The sequence below is a fragment of the Erithacus rubecula genome, assembly GCF_903797595.1.
Source record: "Erithacus rubecula genome assembly, chromosome: 1".
In the NCBI taxonomy this organism is placed as follows: domain Eukaryota; kingdom Metazoa; phylum Chordata; class Aves; order Passeriformes; family Muscicapidae; genus Erithacus; species Erithacus rubecula.
In genome coordinates this window covers 41,100,582-41,121,155 of record NC_136658.1, presented here as the reverse complement: position 1 = coordinate 41,121,155, position 20,574 = coordinate 41,100,582, and the positions used below count along the sequence as shown (strand labels likewise).

The 20,574-nt window shown below is 39.3% G+C and overlaps 1 protein-coding gene across 1 annotated transcript; it reads left to right on the top strand.

Moving 5' to 3' along the window:
* The first annotated feature begins 515 nt into the window (after positions 1-515).
* Positions 516-14,064, top strand: POGLUT3 (protein O-glucosyltransferase 3). Its single transcript, XM_079298737.1, has 8 exons — positions 516-873; positions 5,470-5,667; positions 5,880-6,166; positions 6,925-7,141; positions 8,489-8,685; positions 9,629-9,823; positions 10,822-10,926; positions 11,775-14,064. Exons 1-8 carry the CDS (start codon positions 645-647, stop codon positions 11,898-11,900), a joined length of 1,554 nt encoding a protein of 517 aa, XP_079154863.1. The 5' UTR covers positions 516-644; the 3' UTR covers positions 11,901-14,064.
* Positions 14,065-20,574: the final 6,510 nt, after the last annotated feature.

Sequence of the window (20,574 nt, the reverse complement as noted above, 5' to 3'; positions counted from 1 at the left end):
ATGAGGGCCACCAGCAGCACTTGAAATACAATTGCCATGGGAAATTCTAAAAACAGTGAGGAACTTTTAATTATGTCAGGCTTTTGGGCTTTTTTTCCCTTTCACAGCAATCTCTGTACATCATCTGACACAAGGCAGTAACAGTAAGCTATAGGGAAAGACAATTTTTTTCCCATTTAAATTCTGTTCAGCTGTTCAGCTGCCGGCTGAGTTGCATCCTAAACCACAGGTAACCACAGGTTCTTTGGGGGAGAGGTCCTGCTCTCCAGCGCGGCCCACAGGGAGGAAAACCTCTGGGGACCGGAAAAGCAGCGGGTCCGAGCCCGCTGCCCGCTGCCCCAGCGGCTCTGGGCAAGCGCCCGGCTCCGAGCCTGAGCCCCGCGGGCAGGGCACGGTCCGGGCGCACACGGGCCGCCCTGGCCGGGTCAGCCGCTCACCCCCCACCTCCCTGGGGACACGGCCAGAGAAGGAGAGCGAGGAAAGGCGGCGCTGGTTCAGCCGCCCGGGGACAGCGCGGCCCTCCCTTCGCCTCCCTCCGGCCCTGCCCGGCCCCGGCCCGTCGGGCCGCCCCGCGGGGCGGGGAGCGGGCGGGGGCCGCGCAGGCCGAGGAGGCCCCGGACCCCGCTCGGTGGGGCCGCAGGGCGATGGCGGCCGCGGGGGCCGTGGGCAGCCGCGGGCTGCTGGTGCTTCTGGTGCTGCTGGGCGCCGCGGGGCCGCTGCTGCGGGCGGCGGAGGAGCCCGCGGAGCCGGTCAGCGCCGAGCGGAGCCTGGCCTGGGGCCCCGGGCTGCAGGCGGGGCTCACCGTGCCCGTGCGCTACTTCTACATCCAGGCGGTCAGCGCGGCCGGACGCAACTTCTCCCGCTCCCCGCCAGGTACCGATCGTGTGCTCCGGGAGGGCAGGGCTGCGGAATGGAGACCCTGCCCCGGGCTGCGGTTTCGCCGCAGAACCTGGCTGGAGGTGCCCACCCCTTCCCCGCTCCCCCTTCTTCCTTCTTTCCTTCCTTCTTCCCTTCCTTTCCGTGCCGTGGCTGTGCCAGCGCTGTTCCCGGGCTGCCCCCCGGGACACGCAGCATGGCAAGCGAAGCACATGGTCAGACTCTGCGTCCTCCTGCTGCTGCCCAGTGCCTCCTCTGCTCTCACCACGCTCTAAACTGTGTGGAATCTGCAGCAAAGAACCAGTAAGCTGAGAAAGAACCATTGTTCCTGCAGCTAGTGGATATAAAATCCCAGTGCATTGTTGGGAAGTGGTAATGTAATTGTTTTCAATGCCGCACACACACCAGTTGCATAAAATTTCTGTCTCAGTCAGCAGAGCCCTCTAGGCTGTTATCCTGCTGCTGCACCGTTAAGGAGTGATTTTCATTTGTTGTTTACTCAGCACAAGCATAAACCATCACCCCCAGACGCTTCTCCTGAGGGTGGGAATTGGGTTTGGGTCAGTGGTATGATGCCAGTCAACTATTGCTGCTGCAAGTTAACTCCACACACTCTATATTAATAGTTTAAAACTAGAATAAAAACTACTTTTGTGTCACAGATTCCATAATGAAGATAAGCCTGAGATAGCCCCAAAGGAAATCCTGTGTTGCTAATTTACATAGAGTAGAAGCCTACTTAATTTGCTGTGTATTGTTTGCTGTCCACAGAAATGGTACTGAGAGGGCAGCTATCAAGTATGCATGGTCTCTCATGTCTTGTTAAGTAGAAAGCTGCTGCTTACAGAATTAAAGAGTCTGACAGAAGCATGGATGCTTCAGATATTTCAGATCTGGACTTTTTCCATCTGCTGTTGCAGCTTGGTGCTGGATGTTAGAGCAGTTTTGTAGTTGCAGCTCAGAATGTGACTGCATGCTCACTGCCAGCACAGTGGAGGCTGAGAGCAGCTGCACAGGGAGAGCCTTGGATTCAAACAACAGGTTGCTAAAGGTGAAAAGGTGTGAAGTTCAGCTGGATTCTCATGCTGGTGTAAGTCTTCCAAGATAAACTGGTAGGACATGGGTACTGAGAACCTAGTTTTGATTGCAGTGTGCTCGTGTGTGTTCGTATTTATGTTAATACATTCAGTGTCCCAGGAAAGTTTCCAATGCCACCTGGCATGGAGTGATCTCCATTCATCCCATGACCTGCTGTGGCCTCCAGTCAAAGGCAGAGCATGTGTGCTTCCAGCAGGGAAGAGCTGTTGCCTCAGCCTCAGCAGTTGCTAACTGCTGTCCCATGCCAAGAATTGTTTAGGAGGGTGCCAAGGATCCTTAAAAAAATAGTGGTAGAGTTGATCATATTCCAGTATGTGAGCACTGTTTAAAGTATTCATAGATACCTTGACTATAAACTTCTGTTCTCAAATGATTTAAAATGTTCAAATCTGTATAATGTCATTAAGAATTACAATTAACAATATTTATTCAGACACCACTCTCCAATATAAAGTAAATACATCTCAAATTATACCTGTTGAGATAGCAAAGAATCCACATTGTCACCTCCATTGCAAAACAGGAACACTATGATGAGTGCAGCAGAACTATGGTTAAGGCATAACATTTGTGAAATTTGTTCAAATCAAACTGTTTCTTGTGTGCATTAGAATTTCAGTCAAGTGGGTCAAGACTTTATTATAAAACTTGTCTAGCATAATTAGTAGATTTTAAATCCAGATTTGTCTCCTGAATGTCAAGTCTGTTCACCAGAACTGATATGCACCGTTGCACATTACACTGGAATTTCAACCCAGAAGCTGTAACTGTTTGACCTGCCTCTGTAGGAAGATGTCAAATGATGCAGAATTCATTCTTCCTGTAGAAAAATTATTTCAAAGATTAAGAAAATCCCTGCTGAAAATCAAAACTTTCTTTTAGAGTAATTTTAGTAAATTGCTTAGATTTTTTTCCTTTGGATACTTGGATACTGCCTTATCCTTCTTTTCTGCTAGGTTTTATCCTAGGTTTAAGAACTGCCAACCATGTCTTTACATACTATTGACTGTGATAAAATCAACTGCTAACTATTGTTCAGGTGATCTAACAAATCTTTTTCAAGGCCTCCCAGGTATTCTTGCAGGTTTCACCAAATGCTTTCAAAGACAGGGCATGCTTCTTCCAGCTCTCATTCCAGTGCTGCCAGAGTTGTACATCTCAGCTCACTCACCTTTGTAGCTGGGCACTGCAGGACCTCCCCTTGGGTCTTTGGTTGACCATGCATGATCATCCCTGGGCTTTTGTGATGGTCACACACAGGACCTGTGTTTGTTACTGGATATGTGCTCTTACATCCAACTCTCTGAAACCATAGGCTAATAATTTGTGTCTCTTTAGTGATGTTGTGATTTCCATCTGTGAAAGTAACCAGCAGCAATTTCAGTAAAACAGTTGAATCAAAAAATCTTCCTTTCAGATCTTTTAACTTCTTTTCAGCATACATTCCAGAAATAGGGTGACCAGGTTTTTTTGTTCTTCCCTAGCAATTTGCCTGAATCAATATCTTGTTACCTTTTCCCTCTTTCCCTCCATTTCGTCACTTGTTCCTCCATGTGTGGCATACCCCTTTTACAAGCTGCACAGAAGAAAAAGAATTTATAAAACAGGTGTCATTATCTGGAGTTCTTAAAGTATCCCATATTGACTGTCTTTATTTCAGTCTCTCTTCAGTACTGGAAAATTATTTTGTACTTAAAATGCTGTCCCAGACATGTTTTCAGGGTAACAGTGAGGTACTAGCAGTGCTGATTCAACAAGGCAACATTTTTCTTTTATAATTCCTTTGGATTGAGAGAAACAAAAAACCATGAGTGAAAGTACCATGGTAACTTCCTCCAAATAAAAAATAAAAATCAGCTAAAAGCTATTATGATTAAGTATGCAGTAGAAGCCTTGGCCCCATTACACAGTGAATGTTATAAATTACAGACAAGAAGTCTGTTGTCTCCAGTGAATTATCTGTACTTACATTAAATACTCAGTCTCGTTTTTCTTCCCCTTCACTTTCAGTGGAGTTTGCATTTTCCCAGAGAGCTTTGTTATCAATCACCTCTCTTATCAGATGATTCCTATCTCTGAAGTGCCACCAGCTAAAACTAATGTGTATTTTGGGTAGATCAAGGGCTCCTCATGTCTGGAGCAGGATGAGCATAACCAGCAGGGAAAAAGATCCATGTAGTTATTTCCTGTAGGTGAGGACAAGGATATAAAATTCAGTAATAATTGACTTGTGATTTCCTTTTGAAACTTACTTTTCTTCAGTAGGAAATCACTATACCCAGTAAAAATGCTGTTTAATAAAATGGGTACAAGGAGACAAAGATAGTGCTGTTTTGTTTGTGAACCTCATGACTTGCACTGGATATAGGGAGAGGGTACTTGGTTAAAGTCAGCTACTTTGAAGCAAGTTAAAAATGGTGGTTTTGACTTGCAGTGACCTTTAGAAGCATAGCTGTTCATTCCTTTGGGAGAGTAATTTAATCTGAATGTTCTTGAAAGTATTTGACTTTAATTCTTTCAAGATCCAGTGATTTAAGGAAGACATGATTGATCATTAAGACTGGTACTTACCACATCAGTGTGTTTATCTGTGGATGCAAAATGTAGAATTAACTGACATCTCAGTCATTTAGTGCTGTTGGGACCTATTCAGATTTTAGTAACATCTAGATTTTATCTGGATTTGTTCAGTTTAATTTATTTCTATCTACTACTTGGTGGTAGCATTCATTGTATTCTGTTCACAATGCTTAGTGTGTCACACCTCATGAATAATTTGTCCCCCTCTTTTTTTTAATTAATAAAGTTGACAATGACCACCTGTGATAGAATTAAAGAATATAATAGATTTATGTTTATGAATACTCATATTGTCCATAAATTTTTCCATATCTTAGTGCATTAATGATGAAATGCTGGTGATCTTTAAGCACAGGTCAGACAGATGTCCAGGGAACATCTCTACTATCATTCTCTTATCCCTGCTTTTCAGTAGCTGGAACTTTAAATGTGCAAGACAGTCAGCAGCAGCCCAAACCTGAATAATTTGTATGTGACTCCTGCATGTTGCAACTGCCTTTCCACAAGCTGGCAAGTATTCTTTTCTCCTGTTACTTTAACTTGGTTTCCTGACTTTCTTACTCCAGAGGAAATTATTGTTCCTCAGAGCACTAAATTGAAAACTTAGAATAAAACCTAATCTTAGCTTCAAAATACTGTTAGCTTTTCCTTCTGTCTTGTAATCAAATATTTGACTTTTTATCTGCACCTGCAGGTTTTACATTTAGAGGGATGTAACGGCTAAGAATATTTGGTAGGATGATATTTCTTCACTGGAAACTAGTTTTACCAACTTGGTATAATTGAAAATTGTAGCAAAAAATAAATTAAATTTTGTGTTCTTAATTCAGTGGAATTGGCTTCTTACCTTTATTTAATAGATGTGATTCTAATAACTTAAAGTGATTTTGTCTGGTTTTATTTTCTTCTTGCCAGGGAAAACGCAGTTTAAAGTGGTAATTAAAGCACTTTCTCCAAAGGAAGTCACCAGGATTTACACCCCTCGGCCTTTGGATAGAAATGATGGTACATTCCTTATGCGGTATCGAATGTATGGAAGTGTCACAAGAGGCTTAAAAATTGAGATACTTTATGGTGATCAGCATGTGGCTCAGTCACCTTATATTTTGAAAGGTAAGGGTATTTTTTGATATAATGTAATTTTCAAAGTTCTGAATTTGGATATATTTGAAGCTGCAATACCTGGGCTGTGGTGGCTGTGACAGCTCACACAGTTCAGAATCTCCCATGTGCTTGGCAGGTTCACAGAAATGGAGCCATTAACGTATAAATTATGAGTGCTGTAGAATCACAAATACAGACTCTGGGTGCTTTGTTTTCCACAGAACCAGTTTATCATGAATACTGTGACTGTCCTGAAGAAGACCCTGAGGTCTGGCAGGACATGATGTCCTGTCCATCCCAGGAACCTCAGATTACAGAAGACTTCATTTCGTTTCCCACCATTGACCTGCAGCGAATGCTTAAGGAAATCCCAGCCAAGTTCAGCCAAACAAGGGGTGCTCTTGTTCACTACACTATCCTGGATAATCACATCTACCGGCGCTCCCTGGGGAAGTACACAGACTTCAAAATGTTCTCCGACGAAATGTTCCTGTCACTGGCCAGGAAGGTATCGGTTTGGATCCTGTCTGACTGCTAGGGCAGTATCACAGAATCACAGAGTGGTTGGGGTGGGAAGGGACCTCTGGAGAACATCTAGTCCAACTCCCTGCCAAAGCAGGTTCACCCTGAACTGGTTGCACAGGATCACCTCCAGGCTGGGTTTTGAATATCCACAGCCTGTCTGAGCAGTCTGCTCCATGGCTCCATCATCCTCACAGTAAGGAAGTTTTCCCTCATATTCAGATGGCACTTCCTGTATTTAAGTATGTGCCTATTTCTCCTTGTCCTGTCACTGAGCACCATTGGAAATAGTCTGGCCTCATCCTCTTGACATCTGCCCTTAGGATATTTGTAAACACTGATAAGATCCCTTCTCAGTTGTCTCTTGTCGAGGTTAAATATGGCAGTACTGCAATTGTTGTTGTATCTTCATATGTATAATTCCTGAAGTAAGATTTGACTGGGTTTTTTTTCCATCAAGACAACACTGTGTTTTAGGAGTACTGAGTGGGGGCTGGTGCTGGCAGTAATCAAAATGCTTGGACAGCTCCAGGGGCTGAGTCCCAGCTGCGAGCTGTTTTGTGGCCTCTGGGTGTTCCTTTTGTACTTGCTTGCAGGGCAGAAGCTTGGAATTCATATATTAACCATAGCTAAATCTGTGAACTATCCACTAGGTGCACTGAGTCTGTGTGACATGGGAGAGGTGAGGAATGGATGTAAGAATGACAAACACTTCTCTGTGTTATTATCCATTCTTGGGTTCAGGTTCGCCTTCCTGACGTGGAGTTTTATCTCAATGTTGGAGACTGGCCAGTTGAGCATAGGAAGGCTAATGATACACCTGGTCCTGTACCTGTCATCTCCTGGTGTGGCTCTGTGGATTCCAGAGATATTGTCCTGCCAACATATGATGTAACCCACTCCACTCTGGAAACCCTGCGTGGAGTCACCAATGATCTCCTTTCCATTCAGGGAAATACAGGTGAGTTAGAAACTGTGGATTTAAAACAAAAATATGATTTTCCATTGAAGAAGCAAGTTGCATTCCAATAATGTGTTAAAGTCTTCAGTTCAAAGTGCCCTAGGACATTTCTGAATGCAAGCTGCTTAGTCTTTACAGATTGCTAATGCTTTTCAATGCTGCCACTAAGCAGGACTATATTTTAGAACCAAAATTTAACAAATCTAGTTTGCAATAAACGTTAATTTTACATTAAAGGTATCCAGCAGATACCTTCTGTGACCTGGCAAAGGAACACTAAATGCAATTTAAAGGCCTTTCTCCTCAGTAAAGGACTCAAATATGTTTCTTCTATTCAAATAGTAGCCTTTTCCTGACTGCGTTGTAGCCCAGTGTTCTGTTTGCAAAAAATTAATTTGAATCCTGAAAGAAGTAAGCTGAAGTAAGGCTGTGCTGCAGCCTCTTTCAAATGAGAACACATTATCTATATGAAAAAATACCTCAGAGTGAGATCTCTCAAATTGCTTTTCTGTCTTTGAAAGAAGAGTCAGCTTTACTGACAGGTGTCTTCCTGCCCCTCAGGAAATTAAAGAGTGCTTAGGGATCAAACAAATGGTATAAGCAATACCTAAGGAGTAAAACTGGAGTAGAAAGTTATTTCTTTTTATTTAATTAGTTCTCAGTTCCTCTTTTCTTTATTAGTTTTTAAATTAAATATTCAATTAAATGATTAGTTTGAGGCATTGTGTGTTTACTTATTTAATATAGCTGCTTTTCCAATTAGGAGACACTAAGAGACTACTCAATTTAGTAGGTCCTTTAGGGAAATTTTCAGCAGAAAGGTAAGGAAGGGCATAGTTAATGTTTTTAAAAGCAGGCAGTAAGCAGAGATTAAGTCTTTCAGACTCTTGCTGAGTGTTTAGAGGACACAGCATAGCCATTTATTTTCTTTTAGGGCATCATTAAGTGGTTCTCTAACTAAATTGCTGGGTAACAAAATTGGATTTTACTGAAGAAATTTGGTTATTGTGGCAGGCTTTATGGATGGAGAATTGCTTTAATTATTAGTATTTTCCTTATTTTATTATAATCCCTTATGTAGCTTTCTAGATAGTTGAGGTTATTGAAGTACAAGATTGTTGAGTGGAAAAGCAATTCTTGGGTTTTCCTTTTAAGAGTTTCTCATTCCAAAATTCAAAACAGAATTGGGAGTTAACCCTGTGATTAATAAATGGTTATGGGAAACCGTGCCTGTCCAACCATGTCTCCAAGTGCAATGCCACTGTCAAACCAAGTTTGTTATTTGCATTGAACAGACCCAGAACATTTCACTGCTGTTTGCTTTGCCTTATCACTCACTTCTCACAGGCCCCTCCTGGGAAAACAAAACTGAGCAGGCTTTATTCAGAGGTCGGGACAGCCGAGAAGAGCGTCTCCATCTTGTCAAGTTATCCAAGCAAAATCCAGAACTATTAAATGCTGGAATAACTGGATATTTCTTCTTTAGAGAAAAAGAAAAAGAGCTGGGGAAGGCTCAGCTGATGGGCTTCTTTGACTTCTTTAAGGTAGCAATCAAATTACAGTTTTGGATTAATTCTTCTCTTGTGTTCTTACGAACTGAAAAGACAAGGCTTAGTTTTGTTAATTCTTTTCAGTAAACAAAACAATTGTGCTGCTGTGGAGCACCTATGCAGGGTAGATAAACCACCTGTAATCAATGTCCTAGTCTGACACACACTTGTAGAGAAAGCCAAGAAAGACCTTTAGAGACTAAGACATCTTGGCTTATTTTTATTTTTTAATAGACTGAGAAATTGGATTTCTCACCATCACTTTTATTTGGGGTAAGTGTGAAAACTATGGACACAACTTACATCCATTGGAACTACACTATGGATGTCAGAGTTTTTGTAGTGACAAATCAGAAAAATTGATGAGTGGTTTTGTTGTACTTTAGCATATAAATTCTTCTGCAAGACAGATATAAAAAGAAAAGGGACAGAGTCCTGCATAAGGCCATTATAATATATAGCAATTGAAATTCTGTTCCAAAGATTGATATTTCAGCAATGCTATAACAGCCAAGTACATTCATGGTTACTTTTAGTATAATGTTTCAGCTTATTTTATATAATAATACCTTTCAGATTATTCTATGTAATAATGTTAAGTTAGAATAAATTTACTGAATTTGAATTGAGGTATAGATTAGTTTTCTTTCCCTGCTGTGGCCCTTGCTCTATCCCAGGACACTTCAGTAGGACACCCATCAGGCAGTTCATGTGACACAAAGGTTCTTGACTGTCAGCCTCGTGGTGAAAACAAATCCTTTTTTCCATTGTGTTATCCAGAAGACCATGAAACTTCACATGCTTAATGCTAAAACAAGTTTGAAGATGAAATTTTATAAACATGATTGCTTCTTGCCTGTTAAAATAATACTTTATACAGTGTTCTCATTCTGATACAAAACATTTCACCTTTTTTTCCTCTCTCTACATGCTGCAGTACAAATACCAAGTGAATGTAGATGGCACCGTAGCAGCTTACAGGTTTCCATACCTCTTGCTGGGTGACAGCCTGGTATTGAAGCAAGATTCCCAGTACTATGAACACTTTTATATTGGATTAAAACCTTGGAAACATTATGTTCCAGTTAAGAGGAACTTAGAGGACTTGCTAGAGAAAATAAAATGGGCTAAGGTAAGTTCCATTATTGATTCAAGTTCAAAGTGATAAATAAACATGTAAATAATTTCTCTTAGTAATTTCTTCTTTTGTATATATATATATAAGTGTTTTGCATGCATGCTGTTGAGATCCTGGACTAAAGGAAGTACATTTTGTTGTTAGTACAAGATGGGAAGGCCTTATTTGATGTAACCATCTCTATTTAAGGCAATACTTAAGTGTTCATTTTAGGTATGGCAGAAGACTTCATGAGTCAGAGCCTTAGTACACTGACTAAGGTAATTGTGAAAGAAACAACCAGATTCCTAGATACTACTTAATTAATGCTATAGCTCTTTTAGGCCCTGACTAGAGCTGAAGTTGCATGTTCTGTTTGAATGTAAAAAAAAGTGCTGCTCTCTGTAATGTGCTCAGAGTGAGAAGCTGGGATCCTGTAAGCAAACAGATGCAATTGTGTGATTGAAAGCACCATTTGTAAGGTTAAAAAAATACAGGAGTAGTTTCTCTTCCAAGAATTCTGTAATTCTGCCTAAGGAATGAGAAGAGATTACTAAAAGCTTTGAGGTATAGACCTAAAAAGCTTGAGAATAAGAACATGAATTCATGCAGTTATTTTTAAAAAGAAGACATTGAATTTCATTGCATCGGACAGGACAACAACTATGGTTTTATCCTCTAAAACCAAGTAGGTCTGGGGGATATCAGAACTGATTTTGAAGGGACCTGTGGCTTGGACAAAATGGTAGAGCAGTAATCAACTGAGTTTTCAAAATAGTACAGTTAATCATGAAAGTTGTTATTGATAGCCCTAAGGTAGCAATAGTGACCATAAAAGCAATCGAGTATTTTTAAACAAACCTGCAATTTTAATAATGCCTTTGCAATATACCAGTAATTGCATTAAATTTTCAGATTTGAATAGCTCATTTAATAAAACATCTAATGCTAGTCAGGCTTTGAGTAACTCACTGATTGCTCTGTTATTAATTTGTTTCATCTGAATTTTCCAGGAAAATGATGAGGAAGCAAGAAAAATTGCTAAAGAAGGACAACTAATGGCAAGAGAATTACTTCAGCCTCACAGGTTTTACTGCTACTATTATAAAGTGCTCCAGGTGAGTACAATAGATCACTTTATTACTCTCTTCCCATCTGCTGCTACCAATGCTACAAATTTCATATTCAGTCCTTACTTAGATCAATAGCAGACATAGTACATATTATTCATGGGAGATCAGTGTGAAGAGCTTTGCTAAACCCTGCTTTCTCATTAAAGAAGCTACCTGACATAATAGTTGTTTTACAAAATTGGAAAATTTTTTGCCCCCATCCCCAGTCAATCCTATTTTCATTGTCACTTGGTACTTAGTTTCTAATAGATCTGTAGGAGATAATCTGTATATCCAGTTTTCTTCCTTTTTCCCTTTCTACTTCTCACACTTGCATCATGAGCTACTCTACTACAAAACAATTAATGTATGGAAAAGAAGTTCCAGAAGTATGACTAGTAGAGTGTAGGGGATGAAGTAGTCATTTCTTCCTTAGAAAATGCAAATATCTAGTGAAAGAAGTTTCTCCTCTCTGAAAGTATGGATTTTTTTTTCCTGTACTGCTGTGAAATTAGATGTCAGCTTCACAAGCTACATACAGGTTAACAAAGTTTGGAACTGTTCATGTACAAAAATGACATTTTTATGCATTATCTGCATAAAGTGGTTAGGCACAAATGATGACAATGTTCAAGTTACCATAATAATAGGCAGAAGCATGAAAGGAGGTTTTCAGAGGCAGTGTAGCCTATTAGTAGGTATGTTACAAAGACACCATGTGCAGAGGTTGTAAACAATGACATAAGGAGCCTGGATAAAGGTAGGCTTCTGAGTGGAAGGGAGGAGGAAAATTCTGCTTCATGAATTATATGTTGGTGCTTACAGCATTCTTAAATGTTGTTTACATATTTCAGAAATATGCCGAGCGCCAAGCCAGCAAACCTGAAATACGGGATGGAATGGAGCTTGTACCTCAGCCTGATGACAGGGACTCAGTGTGCAGCTGCCACAGGAAAAAGCCTTTAAGGGAAGATCTATAACTGTACTGGATGGAGAAGATTACCCACTTAAAATGCAAAAACAGGAATTAAGCTGTGAAATCTAAGACTCTTATGCAGTAGCAGACATGCTTAGTTATATATTCTCCTTGTATTTTCATACCCTTTTTCACACTCATTCTGATCTACAGTGTTGGTTCTCACAGTTTTGACTCCATGACCACCAGACAGCCACTGAGGCTGCAGTGGGGATTGTCTGGGGGTTTTGTTTGATGTACTGCATCATCAGGAAGAAGAGCACAGAGCTGCTCGTGTTCCAGATGGGACCTATTTACTCAAGTTTTATGAGGAACTAGTCACCACAAAAGATCTTGCCATGAGTCAGTGCAAGTTATTCTAGAGAAGCATTTGTGATGCATTGAAACAGTGTTATGATTTCTTCATAAAGTTTACCTCAGTGTTAGATTGTTTCTTGTATACAAAGCAATTTTTGAACTACACAAAGAAAATGAATATTTTAGATTTACAGATATCAGATCTGATCATGCTTTCAGGTTATTTTGTGGTCAGTCTATGACGGGTAACAGACAACATGATACAACACTCATCAATTTTAGAGGAAAATGGAGAGGAGGGGGAGAGATTAGAAAAATATGTTCATAAGCATCATCCTGGCTGTGAATCACCAGAATTAAATGCTACTTTAAAACAGACTCTGATACACAATCACAGTGCTTTGGGTGCCAAGTCAGCCCCCTGAAGACTTATTCCCTTGCAGTGACTGACTGTGAATGCACAGATCCACAAAAGCACTTGGGAATTTCATGCCATGGAAAGCACTCATGTCTTAGTTCAGCAATACCGTCTACAATATTCTAGACTACATGACATCTGCAATTTTTTAGCAGAGTTTTAGACCACCTAGGTTTAACTTTTTTGTAATAGTCTAGAAGTTAGAGTCCTTGTAAAGCAGTTGGGAAGTGGATTGTCCTCCTTGGTTTAATTCAAAGCCTTTTCTTTCCAGAGGGTACCTTAGCTCCAGATTGGACAAGAGGTTTTTATGTCTTCCACTGGAGTTCATGTGCAGCTGTGAAGCTTGCAATGCAAAATTCATAAGGACAGAAGGATCTGATCATACCTTTCTGATAAAGTCTGCCTTTGGATGGGGCAGAAGAAGAATCCTAGTCCTAGATGCAGCTCCAAATACCTCCATTAATTTTTTGCCCAAGTTTGTCTACTTCAAAATTCATAAATAGGAGACACCAATACCAAGGCCAGTGCCTACAAGCACCCATTTCTGTATTTTCGTCTTGGCTAATGCAGCCTGCCTGAGCAGCTCCTGACTCACTATAGTCAGATAAAATCTTTAATGGATACCAAATTCTCCCTACACTAAAAAGAATGGAGATGTATTCAAGACAGTGGACTTGTCTGATTGACCTGGTTCACAAAATTTAGTATTCTACACATCATGCAGGCTTTGTTCTTGGTTCTACGCTGCAAATTACATAAAATTTCTGCATTAGAACTGGAAGAAAGGCAGTATGCTAAATATGGAAATATCTTCAGCTTTCTAAAGAGGTCAATGCAACTGTCCATCAGTCGTTTATTACATTATGCCAGTTAAGAAAAAACCTGTATCATGTTGCTCTAGTCATAATCCTCTTTGTTCTGCTTCTAACACTCATATTTACAGTGGTTGTATTTTTATTTAGCATGAAAATCAGTCTTAGAACTTCAGGCTATAAATATACATTCAACTCACCTGGCATAAAATTTTCTACATCAAAGTTCAGGAGCAGGGTTCCATTGCTGAAGCTAACACTTAAGACAGAGGATGTGCTCCCCTTTTGTTCTATGTGTACAGTCATTTTTACTGTATTACATGGTCTTATTTTGGGAAATTACCCATTATGCCATGTGCTTTTTATATTCACCAGTGTTTATGGAGGTGGTGTGCTCAGTATGCATTTGAACTACAAAGTTTTCCACATACTTCAAGAGTCCAAAAGTGATTCATTTATATATATTTTTAAATGGGAGAGAATAGAGAGAGTCATGACACATACTTCATGGTTCTTTGGAAGTACCTATGTAGGAAAACTTGCCTAGCTTGAAACAGAAGTCTTTCAAACTGAAAGAAGAATCAGATAAAATTTAAATTACAAATATAAATAAATGTGAATATTTTATCCCTCTTTTCTTCCCTCATGAAAAGGGAAACAATTCTGCCAAAAAAAGTCCTTGCTTTTGTAATAAGCATCATTTCAAAGCAAAGACTAGTTTGTCAACAGAATGCCTTACAGATGCTTTTATAGCTTACAGGCTATAGCTTACCCTTAACATACTACTGCATTCATCTTCTTGCTGTAATTTAAAAAAGAGTAGAGAGATGGTGGAACTTTTACTACAAGTCCATAGTAATTTGAGAAAATCTTGTTCAGTTTATAACTATAGCTCTTCCAAAGGTAAAAGAAGATAGGCATAGTCTCTCTTCTTTGCATTGGTGCTACTACATGCAATTTAAATTGGAATGAAGAACAATTGTAACAATTGCCCCACCAGGCCAGAAAAGATGTCAGATCTATTTGAGTTTGATGAGAGGATGGTACCCATCGGCCTGGGTAAAACCTGGTTTTGCAAGTAAAGTGTAATACATGCATTAAACAGAATTTGTAAGTGGCATACATAGACTGGACTTTGTATTACTCTCTGGTAGTTCTTGAACTGTTCAAAGGTGTAAAGGTCTCTTGTTGGTGGTAGTTTTGAAAAACTGTTACTGTACCACAGTACTAAATTTTGCTATAGTCATTTCAGTTTTAAGTAGAGAGTAAAACCTGTCTTGTTTTTGTCAGGGATTTACCAGTGATGACAGAGACAGGTTTGTTTGAAATAGTATGTTCTAAAGCCCAGGGCCAATGTTTTCAGACACAGGAATCCGCAGAGAAGGGATTTGACTTCCAGAAATGTTGGCAGAGTCTTTACCTAAGGTTCTTATTTTCAGATTTCTTCAGCCTTAACAATAGCTTCATATAGTGAACACTGCTTTTGTGTTATATCATATGGATATTCTAATATGTTTAAGCACCCACATTTGGAAATAGCCAACCTCAATTTCATCCTAAAATGAGAATTGATCTGTTGAACATGAAGGAGATACAGTTTCATATATTTTTTAGACTGTATTTTTTTACATTTACCTGAAGATCATCAATACACTGGTTTCGTGACAGAATTGTGCCAGGCCTGCCTTGTAGATTCATAATTAAGAAAAACCCTATAATAAAAGCTCATCTGATGGAATGTTAGATTCAAGCATCCACACCGGGAAGCACACGCCCCACATTTATTACATTACAAAGTAAATTATTTAGTTAGGGAGGAGAGCTGACAGGGAAAACATACATCACCTGTTGGAGCACGTCTGAGAAGCTTGCAAAGAAATTATAATAAGGAAAAGAAGCATTATATAAACTTATGATACTATCAGCTCCTTTAGCACTGCAGTTTTGCAAAGATTTTGTCTGTAAGGGCAGTGATGAAGTGCAAGATTTAAGTTCACAGGATTTAACAGCTAGAATCTTTTTGCCTGTGAGAGGTTTATAGCATTTTGGTGAGGCTATATGAGTAATAATGCTTCAGTTTTGAGTACAGTGCTTCTGTGTTGAGTTGTTAATAGGAAAATCTATACTGCAGACAGTTAATGGTAATAATTTTGGATTTTGCTGTGAGAATAAGGGAAAAAGGATTATTTGCATGTTTGTTTGAAGTCATTTTAGACATCTGTAGCACATTCCTTAATTGAGTCCCATCATGTGAGCAGTGATAAGCAGGAGGTGCAGGTACTAGCAGGAGTGTGGCCAGCAGGTCAAAGCAGGTGTTTCTTCCCACCTGCTAGGCAGTTGTGAGCTTGCAGCTGGAGTCCCATATTCAGTTTTGGACTCCCCTGTACAAGAAATACATTGGACATGGACCACCAGGGTGATAAAGGCAATGGGGCACATGGTGTATGAGGACAAGCTGAATGACCAAGAAGACTTCTCAGAAGGATACAGCAGAAATCCTAACAACAGACACAAGCTGCATCATGGAAAATTTCAATTAGATAAGGGAAAAAGAATCCTTAACTGCTATCCCCAAGGAGATGAAGCTTGGTCTGTGCAACCTCCAGATGTTCATTATTCTGTGAACTACATTTCAGTCATACAGCAAGTATTTATCTAGTCACATAGCAGAAGGATGAACCCAGGTCTTGAGTGTCTCCAAGAGGCAATGTAGCCTTTCTGTGCTGACACTTTTGACACTAACCATGATTATGTCTCCCTTGATAATACTGAGAAAGTTTTGCACACATTTTTGTATTGGCTTGTAAGGCTATAAAGTTACATACTAATTACACTTTTATAGTATTAATATGTATAATATAATAATTTACCTTAGCAAAATACATTATCACAATATATCCTAGTCATGCAGTTCACAGAAGATTTGACAGAAGTGAGACACATTGATGTGGCATTACAGGCCTGGATTGAAAGTGCAAGACCTGCTCTTTCAAGAAGCTGAGTATATACTTCACAGGTAAGAGACAGTTGTAAAATATTGAGAATATAGTTATGAACCATCAAAGTAATTGGTTTTAAGCAGTCAATGAGACTATGAATGTATTTATAAGTTATGCATATGCTTAAATGCCAGCATACTCTGTAGGCCACTGATGAACAAGCACGACATATTCCTATCTCACTCCCAGCACTAAAAAAATCAGTCAGGGTCATCCATCTGTAGCACAGGTTCACAGTGTAGAGTGGAGAGACTCAAGACAGCTCAGCAGAGTGCCAGAAGGGCCAACCCATACAAGACATGTGAAACTTGATAACCTTCCTGCTGAAACCCCACAAAGTACATTATCCTGGATGGAACCTGGCTGAAAGAATGTCTGAATGAATTCAGCTGTGCTTGTCAAACCTCAGCTTCCCCTGGAGTTCTGAGACTCAGAGGTCATTTACCATGAGCAGATGGTTTTGCCTATCTTTGGGTCAATGGTAGCCACACTTTCAGCTGTTCTTTGTGGCCCAAAATGCCCAGCCAAGCTGTTTCACCTCTCCAGCTGCAGAGATCTGCCCTCTCATACTGATACCACGATAAACCAGAATGGTTGCTACCACATTAATATCCTGCAGGTCCAATGCCTGATTTCATCTTGCATGTTACTCTCACCACATTTTTCTGTTGCAACAGAAAGGTATTTGAATATCTTACTAACTTTAACATGGAAATCTGCTCTCAGAGTGAAATAGTTTAGAATGAAAACTGAGTTTGCTTCCAGATGATGATTTTTTTTTTTTTTTTTTTTTTTTTTTTTTGCTTAGGGCCATCATCTTTTAACTCAGGAAGAAGGTAGCACAATTCATTTTATTGTCAGCACAATTCATTTTATTAATGAATGAAGAAAAGAAACGTTATTATCCCAAACCAAACAAAAACCACTCTGCAGGTAGAAGTTGTTACTCTTTCTAAAAAGATGCCTGTTACGGTATATTGGAATATTCTTTGCATTGAAGGCAGAGTGTGAACTGAACTCTTTAAACAGAATGAGTTTGAAGGGATATTTCAGGAGCAGACTATCCTGTATTACTCTACACTGATAGTGAACTCCAAGACAGATAATTCAAAACAGTGAAAATAAGGTCCTAGATTATACAGTAAGATTTTATTTGCTAATACATAAGATACAGAAGAATCAATAAGACATTATACCTCTGACATAAGCACTCAAGCAAAATTCTGTAGTGAAGAGATTAAACTCATTCTGCCAAATGTCCTTAAGTTTATTTAGGCTTTTTGGCAAGGTGAGTTATTTAGAAAATGTCAGGAATGTATGTTACTGATAGAAGCTGCATCTCTGCCAATAAGTTTTGCTTTCTTCTCCTTAGGAACAGAGGTACTTTAAATGTGGACTAATCCTTCCTGACAAATTCCAGCATGCCTTTTCACACCACTACAACCATTCCATCTTATTTATACTTTGGTATTTCCTCTATTCTCTGAAAGATTTGTGTCTGTAAGGCAACCAACAGTCACAATGATCCCAAACTTCCTGTAACTCAACCTGAAATGTACATTTTAAATACCTGATTTGTACTAAATTAACTTTTGACTCTTTAAAAAACTCAAGCATTTAAAGGTGGTAGAGATCACATAGATTATTACTTTCTAACAACTGTAAGTATTTGGCAATACTTAAATATAGGTAGTACATAGATAAGATGCAGAATATTTCTCAGTATTTCTTGTGAAATAGTTTCCAAATTCTGATTACCCGTGGGACAGCAAGTTTGCCTGTGATAAAATGTTGTCTCAAATCAAAATGTTCACTTAAGAATGAGGTCTCCTCTAGGTCTCCTCTACCATCATATGCCTGTCATATGAATCATGAAAGTCTTCAGGGAGTCCTTCATGGACACCCAGCTCTGAGTACCATCCACAAACTCAAGCATTTGCTTGAATCTGGTGATGATTGAATTTGGTATGAACTACCCTCATATGCAGTAGATTTTGTCTCCATTCCAGCCCCAAGTTGGTATTACCCCAAAGCCAAACAGTTCTTCTGCTCAGAAGTCACCACCTTTATCCTTCTGAAGCAGCTATGATACTGTCAAATGTGTTTGCTATATTTAATATCAAGTTACACCCTGCCTTGATGACATGCAATAATGCCCAATTGTTGTCAAACTGGATTTCTTAAGTAGGTTACTAGGTGCTGTTGTCACCAGTTCTTTGATGGATTATCTTGTTAAGGAGGCCACTTAGAAATCACTTTTGATGGGGAATACAAATTATGTTCACACAGAAAGGCCAGACTCTGGTGCCATTAGAGTAAACAGCAGTGGAGTTTTGCTGAGTGCATTCAGACTTGTAACAATAGATAAGTTATTGAAAGTACCTGATCCAATGGAAAAATTAAGGGAAAAGCACCTACTGTTCATTGACAAATGAAAAATTGGCTTGCTTATCTTTAGGGTTAAGACACAGGACATCTAAATTTAGCTAAGCAGTCTCCTTTTTGTAAGAACTTGATAGCTTAACAATTTGTCCCCTCAATCAATTCCCTTGAATTTGTCAAGACTAGCTAAAACCCTAAAGCAAGTAAATTATATGCATAACTGTTAGAGCTATGGAAATTAAATTTAGTCCCTTGTCAGTTAGATTTATTTCTCATGGTTACATCATCAAGTAAAATTTTAATAAACTTTGCCCAGATCTGAAGAGCCCATTGAATGGGGATGATAAACTATCATTTTCAGGGCAACAGAGGCAACATCAACACAACCCTCTGAACTCATTAAATTGGCCCTTGAAAATTGCATCATATCAGATTGTAGTCTTCTACTTGTTTCTGAGAGCAAAATGGTCTGTTCCTGAAAAATGCTTAATTCTATAGAAAAAACAAAAATACATTATGACACTGGTCACTTAAGTAACCCAATTTGATAAGTAAGAAAAAATTCAGACATTTGCTGGGACTTCTCACTTAAAATGGTCTGGCTTTTACTGCAAAGCTGTGGTAATTAAGAATATTAGTAATTTTGGACTTCTTGAAGTTTATCACTATGCTACATTATGCCAAGTAAATAAATGATTAAAATTTTCCATACTCATCAATTGTGTGGGAAATAAATGTTTTCTGATTCAATAAAAATATCTTGATAGTGCTCTAAGTTAAAAGTGGTTGGCTGAAAAGAAGACAGACTAGGCTAAGGCTCTCTTTCACACAAAATAATTATATGTTGAGTTCAATCTCAATCTATAAAATTTCTTCTCTTCCCCTTCTTAAAAAAATCATCAACTCATGATGGATCAGTAGTTCACTAATTGCAGAGGCCCATTTTCCTTTGGGAAAGAAAGCAAGCAAAGAAAACAAATCATGAGTTACAAAATCAGTGTTTCAACTTCCCAGGAACGCTTGCTCCCGTCATGGAGCCAGCAGGTGTTCCCTTGGCTGATATCTCAAGGGCTGAGAGCTGTGACAGCTGTCCTGGCACTTCCCAGCATCAAGCAGTGACTCACAGCAGGGAAATCAGCTCCTGTGTTTTCAGTTAAACCAATGCCTATTACAGGGTCCTCTCTATTTATAGTTATAGCTCCTTATTTGTATAATACTGCACCTACATTTGTGTTCTCCCTATATTGTCAGACTAATGCTTTGTCTGGATTCAGCTTTGCATTTTAATTCAATGTTAAATTACATGTAATTGCTTTCTGTAATAAGTCTTAATTTGGAGTACTGATGGGGATGAAGGCCTCTGGCAAGAGCTGGCTCTTAAAACTGGCCTGAGTAGTTTCAAAAGCTATCTTGTGAGTGTAGTTGGGCTGCTTTCAAACAGACTTTATATTACTTTCACAGCTTTTTGATCACTGTTTCAAAGTCTTTGTCTTTGAAATCAAGTTGCAATATCATCAGAAAATCTCGGGTGTGTTTTCTCTTGTGCTTTATGTCCTGTTCTTCAATCAAGGATTTTGAAACTCTTTGTTATATAAAAGGCAGAAGATTTTGTGGAACAGTATCTCCTGGCTTAATCAGTACAGGCATTCTCCTCTTTTATTTACCTGATTTTTTTCCATCTAGCTGATTTAACAGCACTAACCATATATAAGAGGTTTATTTTAAAATTTAAAAAAAAAAACAACCAAAAAACTTTAGGGTTTGATTTGA